At 63.2% G+C, this 19,475-nt stretch overlaps 3 protein-coding genes across 10 annotated transcripts; 2 read left to right on the top strand and 1 right to left on the bottom strand.

Moving 5' to 3' along the window:
* Positions 1 to 64: 64 nt before the first annotated feature.
* Positions 65 to 7,497, bottom strand: CSTF2 (cleavage stimulation factor subunit 2). 6 transcript variants are annotated; one of them, XM_066559611.1, is made up of 15 exons: positions 7,408 to 7,497; positions 7,174 to 7,252; positions 5,851 to 6,020; positions 5,228 to 5,364; positions 4,994 to 5,113; positions 4,714 to 4,869; positions 4,476 to 4,599; positions 4,111 to 4,173; positions 2,963 to 3,022; positions 2,207 to 2,348; positions 1,690 to 1,841; positions 1,146 to 1,393; positions 657 to 782; positions 389 to 514; positions 65 to 263 (listed from the first exon to the last, which is right to left on the bottom strand). In XM_066559611.1, exons 1-14 carry the CDS (start codon positions 7,463 to 7,465, stop codon positions 392 to 394), a joined length of 1,758 nt encoding a protein of 585 aa, XP_066415708.1. In that variant the 5' UTR covers positions 7,466 to 7,497; the 3' UTR covers positions 65 to 263; positions 389 to 391. The 6 variants fall into 6 exon arrangements, 5 of the variants coding, with proteins under 5 accessions (XP_066415708.1, XP_066415709.1, XP_066415710.1 ...); XM_066559612.1 differs by lacking the exon at positions 2,963 to 3,022; XM_066559613.1 differs by lacking the exon at positions 4,111 to 4,173.
* Positions 7,498 to 7,665: 168 nt separating this feature from the next.
* Positions 7,666 to 11,146, top strand: TRMT12 (tRNA methyltransferase 12 homolog). 2 transcript variants are annotated; one of them, XM_066559517.1, is made up of 7 exons: positions 7,666 to 7,863; positions 7,962 to 8,109; positions 8,184 to 8,373; positions 8,885 to 9,005; positions 9,106 to 9,215; positions 9,824 to 9,981; positions 10,236 to 11,146. In XM_066559517.1, exons 1-7 carry the CDS (start codon positions 7,778 to 7,780, stop codon positions 10,680 to 10,682), a joined length of 1,260 nt encoding a protein of 419 aa, XP_066415614.1. In that variant the 5' UTR covers positions 7,666 to 7,777; the 3' UTR covers positions 10,683 to 11,146. The 2 variants fall into 2 exon arrangements, with proteins under 2 accessions (XP_066415614.1, XP_066415613.1); XM_066559516.1 differs by having other exon boundaries at positions 8,885 to 9,035.
* Positions 11,147 to 11,949: 803 nt separating this feature from the next.
* On the top strand, positions 11,950 to 19,414 carry SYTL4 (synaptotagmin like 4). Of its 2 annotated transcripts, XM_066559475.1 has the most exons (17): positions 11,950 to 11,987; positions 12,669 to 12,816; positions 12,943 to 13,158; positions 13,681 to 13,790; positions 13,960 to 14,074; positions 14,235 to 14,342; positions 14,584 to 14,698; positions 14,805 to 14,895; positions 15,047 to 15,150; positions 15,242 to 15,328; positions 15,668 to 15,846; positions 16,034 to 16,136; positions 16,965 to 17,126; positions 17,546 to 17,651; positions 18,015 to 18,114; positions 18,356 to 18,564; positions 19,153 to 19,414. In XM_066559475.1, exons 2-17 carry the CDS (start codon positions 12,707 to 12,709, stop codon positions 19,293 to 19,295), a joined length of 2,058 nt encoding a protein of 685 aa, XP_066415572.1. In that variant the 5' UTR covers positions 11,950 to 11,987; positions 12,669 to 12,706; the 3' UTR covers positions 19,296 to 19,414. The 2 variants fall into 2 exon arrangements, with proteins under 2 accessions (XP_066415572.1, XP_066415573.1); XM_066559476.1 differs by lacking the exon at positions 11,950 to 11,987 and having other exon boundaries at positions 12,554 to 12,816.
* The last annotated feature ends 61 nt before the right edge of the window (positions 19,415 to 19,475 follow it).

Raw genomic sequence — 19,475 nt, 5'->3', positions numbered from 1 at the left:
CCAGAAGCCAACACTCCCACTCTGGCCTCCATGAGAGACCAAACAAGGCAGCCAGGGACATGAATTTACTCAAACCCTCCTCCCACTTTATTTCAAACACCATAAAATATACACAGAAAAAAAAAAAAGGATGAACTGGAGGAAAAAACCTCTTGAGAGTGATATAACCTCTCCTAAAATGCACCATCAGCTCAGGTAGCAAAGGGAAGCAGCTGCCATGGAGCATCACCTCTATCCAGGCACACGGCATCTCCATCTTGTTCCTGCCAGAAAGAAGGAGAGGAGGGTGAGCCAGGCACAGAGGTAAGCAGGGAAGAGTCCCATTCTAGGCAGCTCTGTTTTACTGGAGGGGAGCAGGCACAGGATGAGACCAGGTTAAGGACATCACCTGTCAGGGTGCCCCCGTGGATTTCTGGATTTGCTCCTTCAGAATGAGGATGCTCTGCCGCTGTTCTGGGGGCAGCATGGCGATCTGGTCTGCTGTCAGCTGCAGGACCTGCATGATCAGTGCTGCCTGTGGGGAAACAGGGGTCAGAGACTTGCCCTGCCAGAGCAGCCACAGCATACCAGAGCCAGGGAGGGGCTGACCCCGCCACAGAAAGGCACACAGGAAGTGCTGCTCCTACTGTCTCACCCTTTCCCTTTTGTTCTCTCACCTTCTCGTGATCCTGGGGGGTGACCTGGCTCTGTCCAGGGCTAAAACCTCCAGGCTGACCAGCTCCCTGGACTCCTGCACCAGGTATGCCTCCTCCCTGCATGCCTGCCCCAGCCATGTTAGGAACCTGGGGGAGTAAGACAGGGGTTAGGGACTGGGGGTTTCTGGACTGAGCAGTACAAATTCAGGAAGGTAAAAGAGATTGTTAGATGGATGCCCTCACGGGCTGCTTGAAGATGCCTGAGAACAAAGAGAGAGTGCATTTTATGTGCTCTCCCCTCCCAACTCCTGTCCTCCTTTCTGTGTCTCAGGAAGAGGTGGAGAGAGGCCTGAGCCTTGTCCTGTCCTCAGCTGATGGGGAGTGCCTGGGGAAATGGGACAGATGCCCTGACCCCTCAGTGACCAAAGCCTGGTGCTTCCCACACCCCTGCCCAGCCCCAGCCTACAGGATGCTGCTGGTGCCCGAGCAGCTGAGCAGAGCCGTGTGTACCTGGCGGGGCCCCTGCGGGCCACTGGCTCCCATGTTAAGTGGCCCAGGGCCCTGTATCCCACCAGGCATCGGGCCACGCGGGGTGGGACCAGGCCCTCGGGGCTCCAGGCCCCGGGGCTCCAGGCCCCTGGCCTCCATGGCCCTGGCTTCCAGCACTCGTGGCTCCAGCAGCCGCGGCTCCAGGCCTCGCGCCTCCAGCGCCCGCGCCTCCAGCCCTCGCGGCTCCAGCCCCCGGGGATCTCTTCCGACTGCGGAGGAAACACAAGGTCAGCTCCTGAAGGAAGCAGCGCTGCAAGGAGTGTGGCAGCGAGCCTGCTGCCTCCTTTGTCTGGGGGCCAGCAAGCACCCAAGAAGTGCAGGGCGGGGGGCAGAGGGGACATGCCTGAGAAAGTCCCTTGCACCCTGGGACTGTCCCTCCTCGCCTGGAGTCAGTCATTTCACTGCCCAAACCCCCTTCCTATGCCTTGGGTCGGGGCAGCCGGCTCCACTCTGACTTCCTGCCTGCACAATCCAAGCCACCCATATTTCATGCCCCCTCTCTCACCTCGAGCATCCATCAAGGGCCCCCGCGGCTCTCCCATCAGTGGTCGGGGTTCTCCCATGGGTCCCCCCCTCATCTCATGGGGGGGGCCACGGCTGTCATGACCAGGCATATGGTGCATAGGGGCTCCCTGGTGGGGCGGCCCAAGGTAACCTCTGACGCAGAGAGACGAGGAGAGCAAAGCAGGAGGAGGAGAAAAAGCGAGAGAGTGTGAATCAGACACTGGCTTGGCACGGTCTGGGCAGAGCGCTGGGATTGCCCCCGAAGCCGGCCACAGGGGAGGAGGGTGAGGCTGGCACAGGGATGGGTGCTGGTGGCCCCATGCCACAGGGCAGCTGCCATCACCCCGGGGAGGTCCCTTCCCCGGGGAAACGGGCGGGCCCCCACGGTTGGCAGCACACAGGCCTCCGACCAGGCAGCAGTGACTCCCGGAAGGCTGGTGCCATCCCTGTCCTCAGCGAGAGGCTACCCTTGGGCAGGGGACAGTGCCAAGGGCTCCTCTCCTTCCCTCTCCCCTCACCTGGGCTCCACTTCTCCAGTGACTGAGAGCAGGGTCCCTCCGCGAGGGTCATTCGGGGCATCTCCCAAAAGGCCTCGGGGCGGCGGGCCACTAGCAGGTAGAGGTCCACGCTGCATAGGGGCCCTCGGGTCTGGCATGGGCACTGCCAGGGAGACACACAAGAACTCGTGAGGATCTGCATGACCAGTGCCGTGCCAAGACTGTCCCCGGCGCTCTCAGGCCGGGCGTGGGGCAGCCATGCTGCTCCCCTGAGCTGTGCTGTCTGCTGGGGACACAGCCCCACACATGAGGCTGGAGCACACCAAAGCTCCTTCCCTGGCTGTCAATTCTATTCCTTTCCTTTCCTTCTTGGGTTTTACTTAAGGTTCCTTATGGCACCAGGGGCCAAACCAAGCATGGGTGCCCCCATGGCAATCCCTACAAGTGTGGGCATCAACGCCCTGCTGACTGATGTGGGGCCAGGAGCAAAGCAAGACCTGGAAGGCTCCTGGAAACACAGTGTCAAAGAGGGCTGGATCTGAGGCAAAAGCCCTTTCCAAACAGGCTCTCCTTTTCCACTGGAGGCTCCATGCATGGTTCTAGCCTGTTCTCTCCTGTAGCCCTATAAGAAATCCTGCCTCCTTCCTCTCCTCTTACAGCTGTCAGGCTACAAGGAGTGACATGCCAGTCCCTGGCCCTGAGAACAGCAGGGTGAGAGCTGCTCTCTGCACACTCCACAACGAGCTCCATGGGAAGAGGGAGCTGGTGCCGGGGTACCTTGAACGCGTTCGATAGACGCAGGCCTGGCAGGTCCCACGGGCGAGAGCTGCAGGTTCCCTGGGCAAGCAGCAGGAAAAGAGGGAAAGAGCAGACACGTAAATAGTGTATGCATGCATGCACTGGCTTTGGGGACAGTGCTGCCTGCAGGATCACGCACCCTGAAGTCCCCAGAAAACCTACAGAGAAAATGTTCCAAGTCTGGTTTATCAACCTGTTCCGTTCACACCCCGTTTGTCAGCACAGGCAGGACAGGCAGCGTGGCACAGTCCTTCCCTCCTCACTCAGGGACAGAGGCAGGCACAGAAGACATCCTGCCAAGAGACGTGGCATTCCGTGGGGCCACGCCGGCCCCACAATGCACACCAGCTTCTGCTCTCCAAAACCTTCTGGGTGCCAAGAACTACCAGGAAGACAGTGCCCACCCCAAAGAAAATGAGAGTCAGCTGACCCTAAGGCCAAAGGATCTCAGACTGGGTTTGCATGTTGCTGAAACAAGGCCTATGATAGATGTCAAGGCAACACAGGTGACAGTGTCTGCATGTGCTGTTCCTGGGAGACCAGAACACCGGGGCCGTACTAACCTACACATGGACACGTGTGAACCGTAAGGAATCGGGGCCCAGGGCTGGGCCGGACAGACCGTGCCTGCGGAGGGAAAGCCGAGCCGTCACCCTCCGTCCGGGAAGTGCCTGCCAAGCCTCAAGCCAAACGGAGACCCAGCTCCCTCTGCTGGGCACGGCGCGGGAGGACGCGGGGCCGCACCAGCTGCTCCCCAGCACCCAGGCAGCGAAGGAGTAGGACAAGGACCAGAGAGGAGCAAGCTCTGCCTGCCTGCACAAGCACAGGGACAGATATGGGCTCGCAGAGGTGGAAAACACAGACACATCCCGCTCGGGGGGGACAGGCAGCTCTCCTGGCTGCCAGGGCACGACTGCACAACAGCGTGCAGAAGGAGCTGGGAGCCAACCTGGGCGTGGGATGAGCCCTGGGAGCCAGGGAGCTGCTACCACAGCCTTGTGCCTCAGTGAACGAACCCGGGCACAGCCCCGGGGCTGGGCACAGCCAGGCTGCAGACAGCTGGGACACAGCACTGCTCACTGGAGTGAGGCTCACACCACACACAGCACTACACACGTCTGTTTTACCTTGTCCACGCTCCAAGGGGACTGGCCCTGCACCTGGCATCCCAACCTGTGGCTGCATCCCACCTGAGAGGGGACAGGCAGAGATCAGACCCCTCCTCAGCCATCCCTGATGACTAACCTGTTCCTTTGGTCCCAAATACCTTCTCGCTCCCAGCTCCTGGGGGAGCACCTGGAGGTTTATTCCCTTGGTGTTGGTTCCCCCCAGGGATAATCCAACTTTGCAGCCCACCTCTGGCAGCAGTACAATGTACAGCACAGGATTACGTGTGCTCTCACAGGGCTGAGCCCTCTGGTTAGGGGGAAGGCAGAGGGGGGTGTGTGCAGGACCCGTGTGCTCACGGTGGGGCAGCTCGGCCCAAACTCACCTCCTGGAGCCATGGGGCCAGGGCCTGGGCCCTGCACAGGGGCTGCCATCTGTCCCGGGGCTGGCACTCCCCCCTGCATGGGTGGCTGCATCAGAGGAGGAGCGCCATTGACGTGCATCCCGCCCTGCCGGAGAGACACTGGGTCTCAGGGACACCCCAACACCTGGGCACGTGCCCCAGCTGGGGAGCTGGCACTGCCCATCCTCCTGCACAGCTCATGTGTTGTGCAGGCTCTTACTATGGCCTGTGGCTGGGACGATGGGGTGTTCTGGGGGTTCAGCTGCGCGTTGGGCCCTGGCCCAGGCCCCGGTCCTGGCCCAGGCCCTGGGCCTGGCACTGCTTGCTGGTTGCCTGGGATCAGAGGAGGAACACTGGTCTGGCGATGCAGGATTTTCTAGGGAAGGAAGAAGGAGAAAGGAGTTCTTTTCCACTGCCATTCCACAAAGGCTACCACCAATATCCTCCAAGATATCCTCCCACCTCCCCTCCCAACCCTGGATGAGCAGCAAGGCACAAACCAGCGCAATCTCCGGGTCGACGATCCTCATGACCACCTGGGCCTGCAGCAGTGCATAAGCCAGCTGGGGGTTCTGGAGCAGCATGTTCCTGGCTTCCTGGGGGCTGTTCTGGACACACAGCTGAGGAGACAGGCACTGATCAGAGCTCTGACAAGCTGTGACACGGCTGTGAGGGTGCAGGCAGTGGCGGGAGGAGCTGTGCTCACACAGGGAGCACGGCCCTCCTGCACTTACCTTCATCTGCTTCATCAGCTCAAACATCTGCTCAGGGGGCAGGCTGGCCACGGCCCGGCTGATGGACTCGGGGGCATCCTCTGGGTTGACAGGGTCCCCATAGGGTGACTCTATGATGGGTGCACCCGTGCCCAAGCCTGCAACATGAACAGCACATGGAACAGGCTCATCAGGAGGGGAGCACCAGCCCACCAGAGGGAAAAGGAGGCAGCAAAACCAGGGAGACTTTAGGAGGAATTTCTTCCCAGAAAGGGTGATTAGGCATTGGAACAGGCTGCTCAGGGAGGTTGTGGAGTCAGTGCTCCTGGAAGCATTTAAGTAAAGACTGGAAGTGGCATTTACTGCCCCAATCTATTGGGGCAATACAATTTGATGCAGTGTGTTTGGTCAAAGGCTAGACCATGATATTTACAAACCTTTTCCAACCCAAGTAATTCTGTGATTCTGCAATCACCTGGGAGTGAAATCTCAGAGCTGAGCTCGTGCATCCCTCTGCGGCACTACTCACAACCCCTCTCAGATCAGGTCAGCTCAGCCAGCCTGGCAGAAGAGACCCACCGTGCCCTGCAGCTGCCAAGGCCGGGCCCAGCGTGAGGGAGCCCCCAGAATCCTGGCTGACTCACTCTTGAGCTCCTCCTTGTTCTTCTCGCTGGCGGCGTTGTCCACACGCAGGGCCCTGCCGCTGAACTCGCGTCCGTTGAGGTTGCGCATGGCGCTGAGCGCCGTCTCCTGGTCCTGGTACTCACAGAAGCCATAGCCCTTGGGCTTGCCCGTCTCCCTGTCGTACACCAGCCTGCCAGGGAGCAGAGACATGCTGCTGCTGAGGGAGTGTGGGCATCTCGCTGTGCCCATGGCTCCTACAGCTCGGGGACATATAGGGATGGAGCCCCAGCAGTGCTGGGAGCATGGGGAGAGCTCAGGGGATACAGGGACAGAGCCCCAGCAGTGGTGGGGGCACGGGGACAGCTCAGGGGATACAGGGACAGAGCCCCAGCAGTGCTGGGAGCACAGGGAGAGCTCAGGGGATACAGGGACAGAGCCCCAGCTGGTAGCATGGTGAGAGCTCGGGGGGATATGGGGATGGAGTCCCAGCAGTGCTGGGAGCACGGTAAGGATACATGGACAGAGCCCCAGCAGTGCTGGGAGCACAGTGAGGATACATGGACAGAGCCCCAGCAGTGCTGGGAGCACAGTGAGGATACATGGACAGAGCCCCAGCAGTGCTGGCAGCACAGGGAGGGCTCCCCAAGGCACACAGCAGTCAGGCCCATGCCCAAGCCAAAGGGCCTGCTGGCTCCTGGCACGGCTGCTCCCAAGGCTGTAGTTTGCAGGATGCCCACCTGTGCCAGCTGTGTGCCTCCTGTGACCCCACGAGGGACAGGATGGGACTGCCTGCTCCCATAACTCCCAAAAGCTGAACTGAGAACAACAGGGCCTGGTGTCCAGCCTGGAAAACACCTGTGGGAGGCACAGGGACAGCAGTGAGGAGCACAGAGCCCGAACAGCACCTGAGCCGTCAGCAGACACAGCAGGGCAGCTCCACATCCACCTGCTGTGCTGAGAACACTGTGCTCCATCTCCAGGTGACCCTGGCACAGCCTCACAATCCTTGCAGCTGCTGCTCTGTGTGAGGAACCAGCCTCGGGGGTCCGGGGAGCTTTACATGGGATCTCAGGCAAAGTTCCTTCGCCAAATCGGCTGCCAAGCACCAGAGCAGGCAGCCCGAGGCAGTGGCTGAGCCACCGTCCCTGGAAGTGGCCAAAAGGTGTGTGTGCATGTGGCACTTGGGGACACGGTGGGCTGGGCAGTGATGGGGGAACGGTTGGGCTGGAGGGTTTTAGAGGCCTTTCCCAACGTTACGGATTTGCGGTTCCACGGTTCCGAGGCCGCGGGGCTCGGTCTGCGCCGAGCAGGGGAACCCGGGGGAGGCCTGCGGTCGCTCTCACCTAAAGCTGACCACGGGCCCAACCTCCGAGAATATGTCCTTCAGCTGTTCCTCCGTGGCCTCATACGGGATGTTTCCCACTGCGGAGACAGACGGTGCCGCCGGTCAGCGCGGCGGGTACCGGCCCCGACGGCGAGGGGGGGAAACCCGCCTGCTCCCCGCCTGCCCCCCGCCTGCCCCTGCCCGTCCGTGCCCTTTTCCCTTTGCATGTCGCGGTCCCGCCCCGCGGCCTCACCGAACACGGAGCGCAAGGACCGATCCACGGCGGGGTCCCGCACCGACAGCCCCGCCATCGCGCCGCCCGCGCCGCTTCCGGTCCGCGCCGCAGCCGTCCCCCCGCTTCCGCTTCCGCTTCCGTCCGCAACAGCTCGGCAGCGGCGCTTTCAAAAAGCGCTCCGGCGGGAAACGCGGCACCGGCGGCAGCGGGGTGCGGCTGCCGGGACTCCTCGGGACCCCCGGACGGGGCGGCCGCGGCGGCCGCGGCCTCGGGGATCCGCCGGCACCGGGAGCGGCCTCCGGGCGGCCCCGCGGCCTCAGGGATGCCGCTTCGGGCAGCGGTCCCGAGGCACAGCCCCAGGCGAGCCTAACACCGCCCGGGGCTCGGCATGATGGAAGGCACGGAGGTCCCCACGGCTGTCCCCACGGCTGTCCCCGCGCTGGCCACAGAGCCGAGGTTCGCCCAGCGCCTCAGGTGAGGGGCAGTGGGGACGGGAGCCCTGTGCCGCTCCGGCAGACGGTGCAGCCGGAGGCTCCGCGGGGCTGCAGGGCTGAGCGCGCCTGGCCGTGCAGGCAGTGTCTGGAACAGGAGCGGCTCCTGGACGGGCGCTACGGGCTGCAGCGGGTGCCGGGGGGCCGCGTGGCCGTGCCGGTGCTGCCGGAGAAGCTCTCACAGCTCTGCCTGCCCGCGGAGGTGCCGTGTGAGCTGCTCGGGATCCAGGTGAGCACAGCCGCCCAGCCCCGAGCCCTGCCTGCAGCGGTGGGTGCCCAGCCCCTGGCACGGCCCTGCCGCAGGACCCTGTCCCCTCCAGGGCCGCCCGCCGGCTCTCGCCGGCCCAGAGGCTGCGGGAGGAGCTGCGGCGGCTGCTGGGGGCCGGCTGGTCGGGAGAGCTGGAGCGGGACGTGCCGCACGCCTGGCAGAGGCACGGGGACCTGGTGCTGCTGAGCGAGGACAGCTTCAGGGCTGAGCCCTGGGAGAGGCTGGGTAAGGCCAGCAGGGCCTGTCCTGGGAGAGGCTGGGTAAGGAGAGCAGGGCTGCCTGTCCCGGGAGAGGCTGGGTAAGGAGAGCAGGGCCTGTCCCGGGAGAGGCTGGGTAAGGAGAGCGGGGCTGCCTGTCCCGGGAGAGGCTGGGTAAGGAGAGCAGGGCCTGTCCTGGGAGAGGCTGGGTAAGGAGAGCAGGGCCTGTCCTGGGAGAGGCTGGGTAAGGAGAGCAGGGCAGCCTGTCCCAGGAGAGGGTGGGTAAGGCCAGCGGGGCTGTCTGTCCTGGGAGAGGCTGGGTAAGGAGAGCAGGGCAGCCTGTCCCAGGAGAGGCTGGGTAAGGCCAGCGGGGCTGTCTGTCCTGGGAGAGGCTGGGTAAGGAGAGCAGGGCTGCCTGTCCCGGGAGAGGCTGGGTAAGGCCAGCAGGGCCTATTCCGGGAGAGGCTGGGTAAGGAGAGCAGGGCAGCCTGCCCCAGCCCGGCCCACTTCACCCACATCTCCTGGGTGCTGTGTTGCAGGCTCAGTGCTCTGGGAAACAGTCGCCAAGGCTTTGGGGGCCCGGCGGGTGGCCAGGCGAGGACGGGTGATGCCGGACGGGATGCGGAGCCCCAGGGTCACCCTGCTGCTGGGCCAGCACGGGTGGGTGGAGCACGTGGACAACGGCATCAGGTGGGCAGGAGCTGTGGGATGTGGCTGGTGGGGAAGGGACTGCCCTCACTGTCTGTGTGGGGTCTTTCAGGTACACCTTTGACGTGACCAAGTGCATGTTCTCCCCGGGAAACATCACTGAGAAGCTGCGTGTGGCTTCACTGCCCTGCTCCGGGGAGGTCCTGGTGGATCTCTATGCAGGTAACAGGGATGGAGGAGGTGCTGCTGGCACCCAAGTAGACATGAAATGTCATTTCCAGTTTGGAATGAGAAATAGCCAGGCTTAGAGCTCCTGTCTTGTCTGTGAGCTCGTTCTTCAGCTATGCTGGCACTGCTGTCCTGCCTGTGTCCCTGCAGCCTCTGGACACTTAGGATGTCCTGTTCTCAGGCTCTGTGCCTAGTGCTACTTTGGGGAATCACTTGGATCCAGGGGAAAGATTTGCCACTGTTTGTGCTTAAGGAAGTTAGTGCTTCCAATTTATGCCATGCTGAAAGGACATGGCACCCACAAAACTGCTCTAGATTAATCAAACTAAGTGGTAATCTGGACACTTCTGCAGAGCCAGGCAGGTTTCAACCTCATGGCCAAAGACTGAATAAACTTCTCTAAACATTTTCCAAGGCAGATTTTGCTTTTGCAGAAGAGGGAGGGATAAACTTCCATTTTTCCAGTGTTTGGGCTTTCTCTCACCCAGAGCAAAGCATACTTGGAGAGGTAGGGTGGCAGTGTGCATCCTGCCCTGCCCTCAGGGAGGAGTGTGGGTCTCTGGAGGTCCCTGCCCTTGGCCACTGCCTGCTCCTGCCTTCAGGCATCGGCTATTTCACGCTGCCGTTCCTGGTGCACGCCAGAGCCGCCTTTGTCCATGCCTGTGAGTGGAACAGCCACGCCGTGGAGGCCCTGCACAGGAGCCTGGTGCTGAACGGGGTGCGGGATCGCTGCCACATCCACAGTGGGGACAGCCGGCAGGTGAGCGCTGGGCTGGGCCGGGCGGGGCTGTGCCCTCGGGCATCCCCTCCCCTCTGCTCTGTCCCCAGCTGCATCCCCCTCCCCTCCGCTCTGCCCCCCATCCCCTCCCCTCTGCTCTGCCCCCAGCTGCATCCCCCTCACCTCTGCTCCGTCCCCAGCTGCATCCCCCTCACCTCCGCTCTGCCCCCAGCTGCATCCCCCTCACCTCTGCTCCGTCCCCAGCTGCATCCCCCTCACCTCTGCTCTGTCCCCAGCTGCAGCTGTGCGATGTGGCAGACAGGGTGAACCTGGGGCTGATCCCCAGCTCGGAGGAAGGCTGGCCAGTGGCCTGCCGCGTCCTGAAGAAGGACACGGGTGGGGTTCTCCACATCCACCACAACGTGGAGACTCGGCCCGTGCCAGCCACGCCACAGAGCGCGGTGCTGCTGGCTGAGCAGGGCTCTCCGGAGGCAGCCAGCCCTGGGGGAGAGGCACAGCACCCGGCACAGCACGGTGGGGAGGAGCCTCTGGGGGCCAGGCTCAGGCCCGAGTGGCAGAGCTGGGCTGAAGGCACGGCCACACGCATCCAGGGGCTGCTGGCGGAGCTGCACGGGCGGCCGTGGCGCAGCAGCGTCCTGCACATCGAGCCGGTGAAGTCCTACGCGCCACACGTGCATCACCTCGTGCTGGACCTCGAGTGCCGGCCTGTGCTGCCTGTTTAGCGGGGCACGGGCACTGCTGGGGCTCCAGCTCCTTTGGAAGGGTGGCCAGCAGTGTCCTGCTGCCAGCAGGATGTGCCTTGTGTCCCCTAGTTCCCAGGCAGCAGCACTGCCCAGCAGTGCCTCCCTGTGCCCGGGGCACCCAGGCTTGTGCTCCCCACGGCAGATCCTGTCAGGATCCAGACAAGGATGGAGCAAGCTGGGGCTCAGAGTGCCAATGTTCTACCCTGGCTCTGCCAGTCGCTGCCCAGGTCTTGGACATGTGGTAGCACCTTGAGCCCTATTTTCACACAGGAGAGAGCCACAGTGCTGGGAAGCCTTGGATTCCTGCTGGGTTCATTTCAGCAGGTCAGGGACAAGCTTTGTGCTTGTATTTATCAACATGCTTTTTTAATGTACTGGAAGCAAGTCTGTTCATCTTGTTTCCTTCCTATCTTTTTTTTCAGAAATAAAGATATTTCTCACTACCTCTTGTTGGTGTCCAGTTAAAACATAAACACTGGTGCAAGCGTGGGGGTCTGGCCTGGGGACTTTGGGTCCTAGGGTGGTGTGTGGAGGGGCTCAGGGAGCAAAGCCTCTGTGGCATCGTCTGCCTGCTAGCCCAAAGCCTTCAATATCTGTACTGTGTATTCCCAACGGAACGAACCCCTGCCCCATGAGGAAGCTCCCGCTGGCCCTTTGATGTCCCCGCGGTTTTTTCCACTGTGTCAATGTCGCATCGCTTCCCATCCCTGGGGTGCGGCCGAAAGTGTGGGCAGAGCCGCGTCGTCCCGTTTGCCTTGGGGCTGCACGCAGGTGGCCTCCCTCGCTGTCCTGCGCGGCGAGAAGCCGCCTCCCCTCGGGTGGAGCCCCACGGCTCGGCCAGCCGCGTGTGCTCGGCGTCCCCGGTGCCGTGTGCGGGGGGCCGGGACCAGGCGCCCTGCGGGGCCCGTATCTCTGCCGCCAAGGGCAAGGGCAGCGGCTGGAGCCTTGCGGCGGGGACACCGCGGCCGCTGCCTGGGCTCCTCCTCGGGGCTGCCGGGGGGTTCCCCGCAGTTCGGGTGTCGGTGCCTCTGTGCTCGCCGGGAGAGGCCGCCCACCCAGCCAGGGCCACGGGGCACCGGGGAAAGGGCCCGCGGGGCTGGAGCCGCAGCTCTGCCCCGGGTGATCGGGCGGGAAGGGGCTGGAGGGAGCGGGCACCGCCTCCCCACGGGCCGTGCCGTCGGTGCCGCAGGTGCGGCCGGCGCGGCTCCTTTAAGGCACCGGCACCGCCCTCCCCTCCCGGCTCCCCCTCCCGCTGCCGGGAGGCGCCGGCCGGAGCCGCCGCAGGTACCGGGAGGAGCGGGGGGTCGGGCGGCGCTCCCCTGGCGGGGTACCGGGGGATCCCTCGGATGCTGGGGAGTCGGGGGAGCCAGGGGTCCCTCTGTGGTCCGGGGGTCGAGCCGCGGTGTCCCAGGGCGGGGGCAATTCCCAGCCCCGGTGGCCGCGCTGGGAACGCGGTGCTCCCGGTCCCGTACCCCCTTTCCCCGACAGAGGAACCTGGGGTCGGTCCCGCCGCCCCCTCCTCCCCGAGGGACGCGGCTGCGGGGCCGGGAAGGTCCCTCCCGCCGGTTCCTCCGAGCCGGGCGGGAGCGGGGAGCGGCTGCAGCCCCCGAGCGAGCGCTCCGGCTCCGTCCCGGTGCCGCCGCTGCAGCCGGATCCTGTCCCTGCCGCGGGTCCTGGTGCGCGTCCGCTCCCGGCAGCTCCTCCGGCGGCTCCGCGGGCAGCTCCGAGCCCCGGTGCGCTCGTGGGAGGGAGGGGCAGCCCGGGGCGGCTCCTTCCTGCCGGGGCTGCCGCGGGTGCTGGGCGTCAGCCCGGTCCCACGGAGCCGGCTGAGGTCACCGGGGCTGGCGGGCGGCCCGAGCCCGGCCCGGGGCAGGGCGGAGAGACGGCGGGCGGGCCGGTGTCCCGGGTGCCCCGTCCAGCCCCGGCAGCGGGCACGGGGCACCTCAGCAGCTGGCACGTCCCTAGCTGGCAGCCGGTGAGGGCCAGCCAGGCCGGGTGGAGCGATGTCGGAGGCTGTGGACCTGTCCTTCCTGTCGGACGTGGAGCGAGATCTGATCCTGCAGGTCCTGCAGCGCGACGAGGAGCTCCGCAAGGCAGAGGAGAGGAGGATCAGGTGCGAACGCGGCTGGAGCTGGGCAGGAGCTGCTTCCCCGCTTTGCTCCGGGGCGGGTGAGTGACAGTGTGGGTGACGGGTGTCGCCGGGGCCCCTCTGACCGCTCCTGGTGTCGGCTCTGAGCAGGCGCCTGAAGAATGAGCTGCTGGAGATCCGGCGCAGGGGAGCCAAGCGGGGCAGCCAGCGCTACAGCGAGCGGACCTGCGCCCGCTGCCAGCAGAGCCTGGGCCGCCTCAGCCCCAAGGCCAACACCTGCCGGGGCTGCAACCACTTGGTGTGTCGGGACTGCCGCTCCTACAGCCCCAGCGGCTCCTGGAGCTGCAAAGTCTGCACCAAGGAGGCGTGAGTAGCCTGGACAAGTGGCAGGGACATTCTGTACATCCCTCCTGTCTCCTTCCTCCTCTCAGTTGCCTCAACTTGATGCCCCATGGCCAGTCTTTCCTAGCCTGGCTGCTCCTCCCCAGTGCAGGGCGCTTGCTCTGCTGTCACTCCTGGGGAGGGTTCCCACATTTGGGTGATGGAGAAATGCATCATACCCCACTCTTGTGTCTCCTTCATGTCCTGCTCCTTCACCCCCTGAGATGACTGCAGCATCCCCCTGTGCCCCTTGCACAGCCTGTGTTTCAAGCATCCCAGGTTTCCTCTCTTTTGGCCTCCCCTGTCCTACAAAACTCGGCTTGCTCCCGTGTTTGCTGAGGATGTAGCTGAGCCTGTCAGCTGCCTGGTGGATGGTCCCTGCCCAGTCACCTGCTGATTTTGCCCATTGTGCCCGTGTTGTTGGGTTGTGGCAGCACCCAGGGTGGGCTGGGGCACAGCAGACAGCCCCTCTTGCCCCTGACTGCCCCCACCACCCCTGCCCTGCAGTGAGCTGAAGAAGACAACGGGTGACTGGTTCTATGACCAGAGAGTGAACCGCTTTGCCAACCACCTGGGCAGCGACATGGTGCGGCTGTCCCTGCGGCACAGGCCAGCAGGTAGGGTGCCACAGCAAAGCCCTCTCCCTCAGCCCAGCCTTCTGGGGTGCTCCAGCTTTCCCCAGTGCACCTCTGCCCATCGTGGAGCTGAATGGGAGCAATTCCTGCTCCCACTCACTCAATGAGTGAGCTTGCAGCAGTGTTCCTCCTGATGCCTCTCTGCTTCCAGCCAACAAAAGAGAGACTGTGGGACAAACCCTGCTCCAGAAAGCCCAGCTCAGTGAGCCTAAAAGCTCCTCTGCAGTCCGGCAGCCGAGCCCCCCTGCACCCCGGGAGGGGTCCAGGTAAGAATCCCTGCTGTCCCCCGTGCTCCAGCAGCAGCTCTCATCTGCTGCAGGTTTGAGAGCAATCTGCTGCCCCATGTGGATCATCGGTGGCACAGAAGCTCTCCCAGACCGACCTCCTCGCCAAACAGGACATACCTGTGGTTTTGCTTGTCTGCAGTTTGTTTCCAGATGCCTCAGAGCCCCGGGATGGCAAAAGCGACACAGAGTCCATGGAAAACATGAGCCTGGACAGCTACAGACCTAGTCCTGCTGATGTGGGGGGCAGGTGAGAGGATCCCGGGGTGGGTTGTCCTTGGCAAGACTGGCTGGCAGAGGATGGCACATTCATCTGAAGTGTATTTTTCTCAGTCTAGTGAGGGGAAGCTGGCTCCTCAGGCTGGGCTGAAGCTTGTCCCTGTCCTCTGCTCCCAGGCTGCCACAGGCAGCTCAAGTGGCACTTCCTGGCCAGCACTGTCTCTGCCAGCAGTGCTTGTGGCCTGGGACAGACCTTTCTGTGTCTGCCACAGGAGGAACTCCCTGGAGAGAGCCATCCCTGGAAAACAGGTTGTTGGGCCAGCAGGACCTGCTTCCTCCAGCCTGACCCTGCCCGTGTGCTCCAAGAAGGCATTCTCTGAAGGACGGGTGCGTGACGCTGCTCCGGCAGCCTCAGCCCTGTCCTGGGGCGTGGGGCTGGGCACACACAGGGCTCCCAGCCCTGCCCTGCTCTGAAGGGACTCTTCCTGCCCAGGATGCCGCAGTGGGGACCCACAGCAGCACCTTGGTGGACGAGCATGAAACGATATTCAAGAAGAACCCCCGGCGGGTGGTGAGACCTGCGGGTGAGAGATGTGCGGGTGCTGACACGGCCAGGGTGGGCACCTCCTCCTCCCTGGGCTGGGAAGGGCTTTCAGTGCAGCTGGGAGAGCCTGGGGCAGCCCCCTGGGCTCTGCTCGTCCTGCTCTGTGCCACTGTTCACCCCCTGTCGTGCAGAGTACACCAAGTCCGTGATCGACCTGCGCCCCGAGGACCTTGTGGGGGAAGGTGGCTCTCTGGGAGACAGGAGCAAGTCAGTGCCTGGCCTCAACACGGAGCTGGTGAGACCCTGAGCCCACGGGATGGCTGCCAGGTGTCAGCTGGCTGTGCCCTACCGCTCCCCTCCCTGGCGGCTTGTCCCTGTCCTTGCAGGAGGAGGAGGAGGAGGACATCGATAACCTGGTGGAGATCCACCGGCAGCGGGTGGCCCGGGGCAGCATGCGCAGCGGCACCTCCTCGGTGAGCCCCGGGGCATGGCCCTGCTCTGCTCTGCTCTGCTCTGCTCTGCTCTGCTCTGCTCTGCTCTGGGAGGCAGTGCCAAAGGCGTGGGTGGGAGGGACGCAGGGCAGGCAGCTCCTGGAGGGAAGGGGTAAGGGTCTTGTGTGTGGGGGTTTCTTCCCCTAGAAGGGAATCAAAATGCAGAGACTCGGCTCTCTTCCAGGCAGCTGTGTGTGGGCATCCCCAGCCACGGGGAGGTGAGGGGGGCTGTGCAGAGGAGGCACAGGGAATAACCTTGCTGAGGATGAGGAGGGACTGTCAGGTGATGCTGTGCCCACTCAGCCCTGCCTTGTCTTGCAGAGCACACTGGGGAGCATGGTCAGCATTTACAGCGAGGCCGGCGACTTCGGCAGCGTGGCTGTCACCGGGGGCATCTCCTTCTCCCTGAGCTACGAGCAGAAGACGCAGACCTTGTTCATCCACGTGAAGGAGTGTCGCCAGCTGGCCTTTGGGGACGAGGGCAGGAAGCGCTCCAACCCGTGAGAGCCAGGGGGGCAATGGCTGCTGCCACCACTGGTGGTGCCCAGCTGGGTGGTGGGTGCCCACCAGAGATGGGAGCTGTAAGTGGGAGGGTCCTGGTGAGGCAGGAGGTCTGGGGCTGCCCTGGGGAGCTGGGAGGATGAATCGTGGGGGGCCTTGCTGAAGTGCTGCCTGCTCTCCCCTCAGCTATGTGAAGACCTACCTCCTGCCCGACAAATCCCGGCAAGGGAAGCGCAAGACAACCATCAAACGCAACACCATCAACCCCCTGTACAACGAGCTGCTGAAGGTGAGAGGGGCTGGGCTGGGCTGCAGCTGCTCAGGGGATGCTGCTGGAACAAGCAAGGGGAGGGGTGAGCTCCTAACCCTGCAGCGAGGTCTCTGCAGAGGACCCATGTCCAGAGACTGCACCCTGAAAGCTGCAAAATCCCTGCACTCCCAGCTGTGCCCTGGCTGTGCTGCCAAGCCCCAGTGCCATGGTGGGGTGGAGGCACTGCTGCAGATGTGACTGTGTCACTGGACACTGGACACTGTCCCTGGTTCCTGTGGCATCCCCCAGAGCAGAGGCATCCTGCTTACCCTGGATGTTTCCTTCCAAGGTGAAGGCTTCCTGGCCCCGGGGGCATGTTACAGTGGCAGGAGGGAGGGCAGCACACCACAGGGGCAGAGATAAACTCTGGGCCCCAGGGCAGAACACTTGGCACTGCCCTTCACCATCCCTGCTGTCTGACTCTGGCAGTGCACCTCTGGGGCCAGGCACTCTTGCACAGCAGGAAGTGAGAGCTGTGCTTTGGTTTTCAGGCTCCCACAGACAGGTTTGCTGAGGTCTTGTGCTCTGACCACCTGAGGCTCTGTGGTCTGGCAGAGCTCTGCTGGTGGTGGGATGGCTGCATGCCGTGAATCCTGGCTCCAAGGGCCACCTCCTGGGGGAGCACAGGCTCCTGCACCCCTGCCCTGGGACTCGGCAGGCATGGAAGGAAAGAGGAGCAGGCTCCCGTGCACACCCATTGCTGCTCAGTGTCCTCTCGTGCCTGTGGGCTGTAGCTGATGGAGTTTGCCAGGCTGTGCTGCCTGCTCACCAGTGGTTTTCTCTCTCTCTCTCTCCCCCCACCCCCAGTATGAGATTAGCAAGTCCCTGCTGCTGGCAAGGACGCTGCAGTTCTCGGTGTGGCACCACGACCGCTTCGGCCGCAACACCTTCCTGGGGGAGGCAGAGGTCCCTCTGGGGGCCTGGAACTTTGAGAGCCACCTGGAGGAGTTCCTGCCCCTGCATGGCAAGGTGTGCCCCTGCTGCCCACAGCCCCCTTGCCTGGTCCTGCGGGGGGTATGGCCCTGGGTGGGCAGAGGGGTGTGGAGACCTCAGCCAAGCATTGCCAAAAGGCTTGTGCCAAATCCAGTATTTGGAGGTATGAAAACCCTAGATGCAGACAGCAGTGCTGTTGTAGTAAAAAAGGGAAAATCTTCTGCCTTGAGCCTAGCTTCCATCTCCTTGTGAGGTGATTGGGCCAAAATAAGGTCCCAGAGGAGCTGGGTTACACTGGTCATGCTGGGGAGAGTTTTCAGGCACTTGTGCCAGCTCAGCCACATCTAGGAGAGGCCAAGTCCTTTGTCCCAGCCTGGGGAGGTGCTGCACACCAGGCTGTCACTGTGTGTGCCATGGCTTCTCTGCAGGGGTTGGTAATTCTCACCTCTTGGCAGATTGGGGCCGATGCTGCTGGTCTCCACCAGTACAAGGGGGAGCTGGTTGTCTCCATGAAGTACATCCCATCTGCCAAGCATCCTGGGGCTGGGAATGGCAGGAAAGGTGAGTGCTGGAGCTCTGGGATCAGCCCCCTGCAGGGCCTGCTCCTGGCCATGCAGGCTGGCTCTGGATGGGGTTCTTGGGTGGTGTCACTGCAGCCTTCTCTGCAAAGCTGCTCTGCCTGTCCTCAGGCTGCCTGAACCATCTCATTCTTCCCTGGGGCTGGACCATCGGGCCCTGCATGAAGCAATTTTGTCTGCCTTTGCCCTCAGCAGGCAGGGCCAATACAGGAGAAGGCAAGAGGAGGTGCCAGTCCAGGCTCTGCACCTACCTCTGGGATGAAGGGTGCTCAGCAGGAACTTTCCAGAAGTTTGCAGTGGTAGAAATTAAATTTGATTAATTTCTACTGTGTTGGGTTTTTCCTAGGCAAAACAGGGGAAGGTGGTGAGCTCCAGGTCTGGATCAAAGAAGCCAAGAACCTGACAGCAGCCAAGTCTGGAGGGACCTCAGACAGCTTTGTCAAGGGGTGAGTGAGGGCCCTGGGGCAGGGGGTGAGGAGGGCACGGTCCTCCCTGGCTGTATTCCCAAAGCTGCTGGGGGACCTGGAGGAGGCCCCTTGCAGGGTGCTGTGGTCCTTCTTGCTGAGCCCTGCCAGGACAGGCAGGAAGGGGGGGCTCCAGGCCAGGTCCTGGGGTGCTGAGGCGCCCCAGCCCCCAGAGCAGGAGGCGGGTGCCCATGTGCTGCTAACCCAAGGGCTGCTCCCCCAGCTACCTCCTGCCACACAAAAACAAAGCCTCCAAGAGGAAGACGCCCGTGGTGAAGAAGACGCTGAACCCTCACTACAACCACACCTTTGTCTACAACGGCATCAAGGCCGAGGAGCTGCAGCACCTGTGCCTGGAGCTGACGGTCTGGGACCGGGAGCCACTGTCCAGCAACGACTTCCTGGGGGGAGTGCGCCTGGGGATGGGCACTGGTGAGAGCTGCGCCCCTCACACCCTGGCACAGCAGCTGGGGGTGGGCACTGGTGAGAGCTGCACCCCTCACACCCCGGGCACAGCAGCAGCCTGGGGGTGGGCACTGGTGAGAGCTGCACCCCTCACACCCTGGCACAGCAGCTGGGGATGGGCACTGGTGAGAGCTGCACCCCTTACACCCTGGGCACAGCAGCAGCCTGGGGATGGGCACTGGTGAGAGCTGCACCCCTCACACCCTGGCACAGCAGCAGCCTGGGGCTGGGCACTGGTGAGAGCTGCACCCCTCACACCCTGGCACAGCTGCTGGGGATGGGCACTGGTGAGAGCTGCACCCCTCACACCCTGGCACAGCAGCAGCCTGGGGGTGGGCACTGGTGAGAGCTGCACCCCTCACACCCGGGCACAGCAGCAGCCTGGGGGTGGGCACTGGTGAGAGCTGCACCCCTCACACCCTGGCACAGCAGCTGGGGATGGGCACTGGTGAGAGCTGCACCCCTCACACCCTGGCACAGCAGCAGCCTTGCTGGGGGGCTGTGCTGCAGGCACCAGGCTGCCCCAGCAGCCACCTCTGCCATCCCTTTCCCCAGGCATGAGCAACGGGCAGGCTGTGGACTGGATGGACTCCACGGGCGAGGAGCTGAACCTGTGGCAGAAGATGTGCCAGTACCCGGGCTCCTGGGCAGAGGGGACCCTGCAGCTCCGTGCCACCATGGCCAAGCTGGGGCCCTAGGCTGTGGCACCAGGGCTGGCACTGCTGTTGGGAGCCACGCTCGCTGCACAGCCTGGCAAGGCAGCCAAACATGCGTTGGGTTTTTTTCTTATACTTTAATAAACATGACCTTCTCTAAACAGGCTTGGGCAGAAAGTCTTCTTGGCCTAGCTTCATTTAAAGCTTCATTTTCCTCTTGTC

The sequence above is a fragment of the Molothrus aeneus genome, chromosome 14, assembly GCF_037042795.1.
Source record: "Molothrus aeneus isolate 106 chromosome 14, BPBGC_Maene_1.0, whole genome shotgun sequence".
In the NCBI taxonomy this organism is placed as follows: Eukaryota; Metazoa; Chordata; class Aves; order Passeriformes; family Icteridae; genus Molothrus; species Molothrus aeneus.
This window is presented reverse-complemented; position numbering and strand designations above follow the sequence as displayed.

Excerpts from the sequence above, each read along its gene's own strand:
- TRMT12 (XM_066559516.1), top strand. The coding sequence starts at position 7,778 with ATGATGGAAGGCACGGAGGTCCCCACGGCTGTCCCCACGGCTGTCCCC. Across the intron at positions 9,216-9,823 it reads CCTGGTGGATCTCTATGCAG|GCATCGGCTATTTCACGCTG; the intron begins GTAACAGGGATG and ends TCCTGCCTTCAG. Across the intron at positions 9,982-10,235 it reads ACAGTGGGGACAGCCGGCAG|CTGCAGCTGTGCGATGTGGC; the intron begins GTGAGCGCTGGG and ends CTCTGTCCCCAG.
- CSTF2 (XM_066559611.1), bottom strand. The coding sequence starts at position 7,465 with ATGGCGGGGCTGTCGGTGCGGGACCCCGCCGTGGATCGGTCCTTGCGC. Across the intron at positions 2,349-2,962 it reads GTCTATCGAACGCGTTCAAG|TGCCCATGCCAGACCCGAGG; the intron begins GTACCCCGGCAC and ends TCTCCCTGGCAG. Across the intron at positions 783-1,145 it reads GCCCGCAGGGGCCCCGCCAG|GTTCCTAACATGGCTGGGGC; the intron begins GTACACACGGCT and ends TTACTCCCCCAG.
- SYTL4 (XM_066559475.1), top strand. The coding sequence starts at position 12,707 with ATGTCGGAGGCTGTGGACCTGTCCTTCCTGTCGGACGTGGAGCGAGAT. Across the intron at positions 16,137-16,964 it reads TGTACAACGAGCTGCTGAAG|TATGAGATTAGCAAGTCCCT; the intron begins GTGAGAGGGGCT and ends CCCCACCCCCAG. Across the intron at positions 18,115-18,355 it reads TCAGACAGCTTTGTCAAGGG|CTACCTCCTGCCACACAAAA; the intron begins GTGAGTGAGGGC and ends CTGCTCCCCCAG.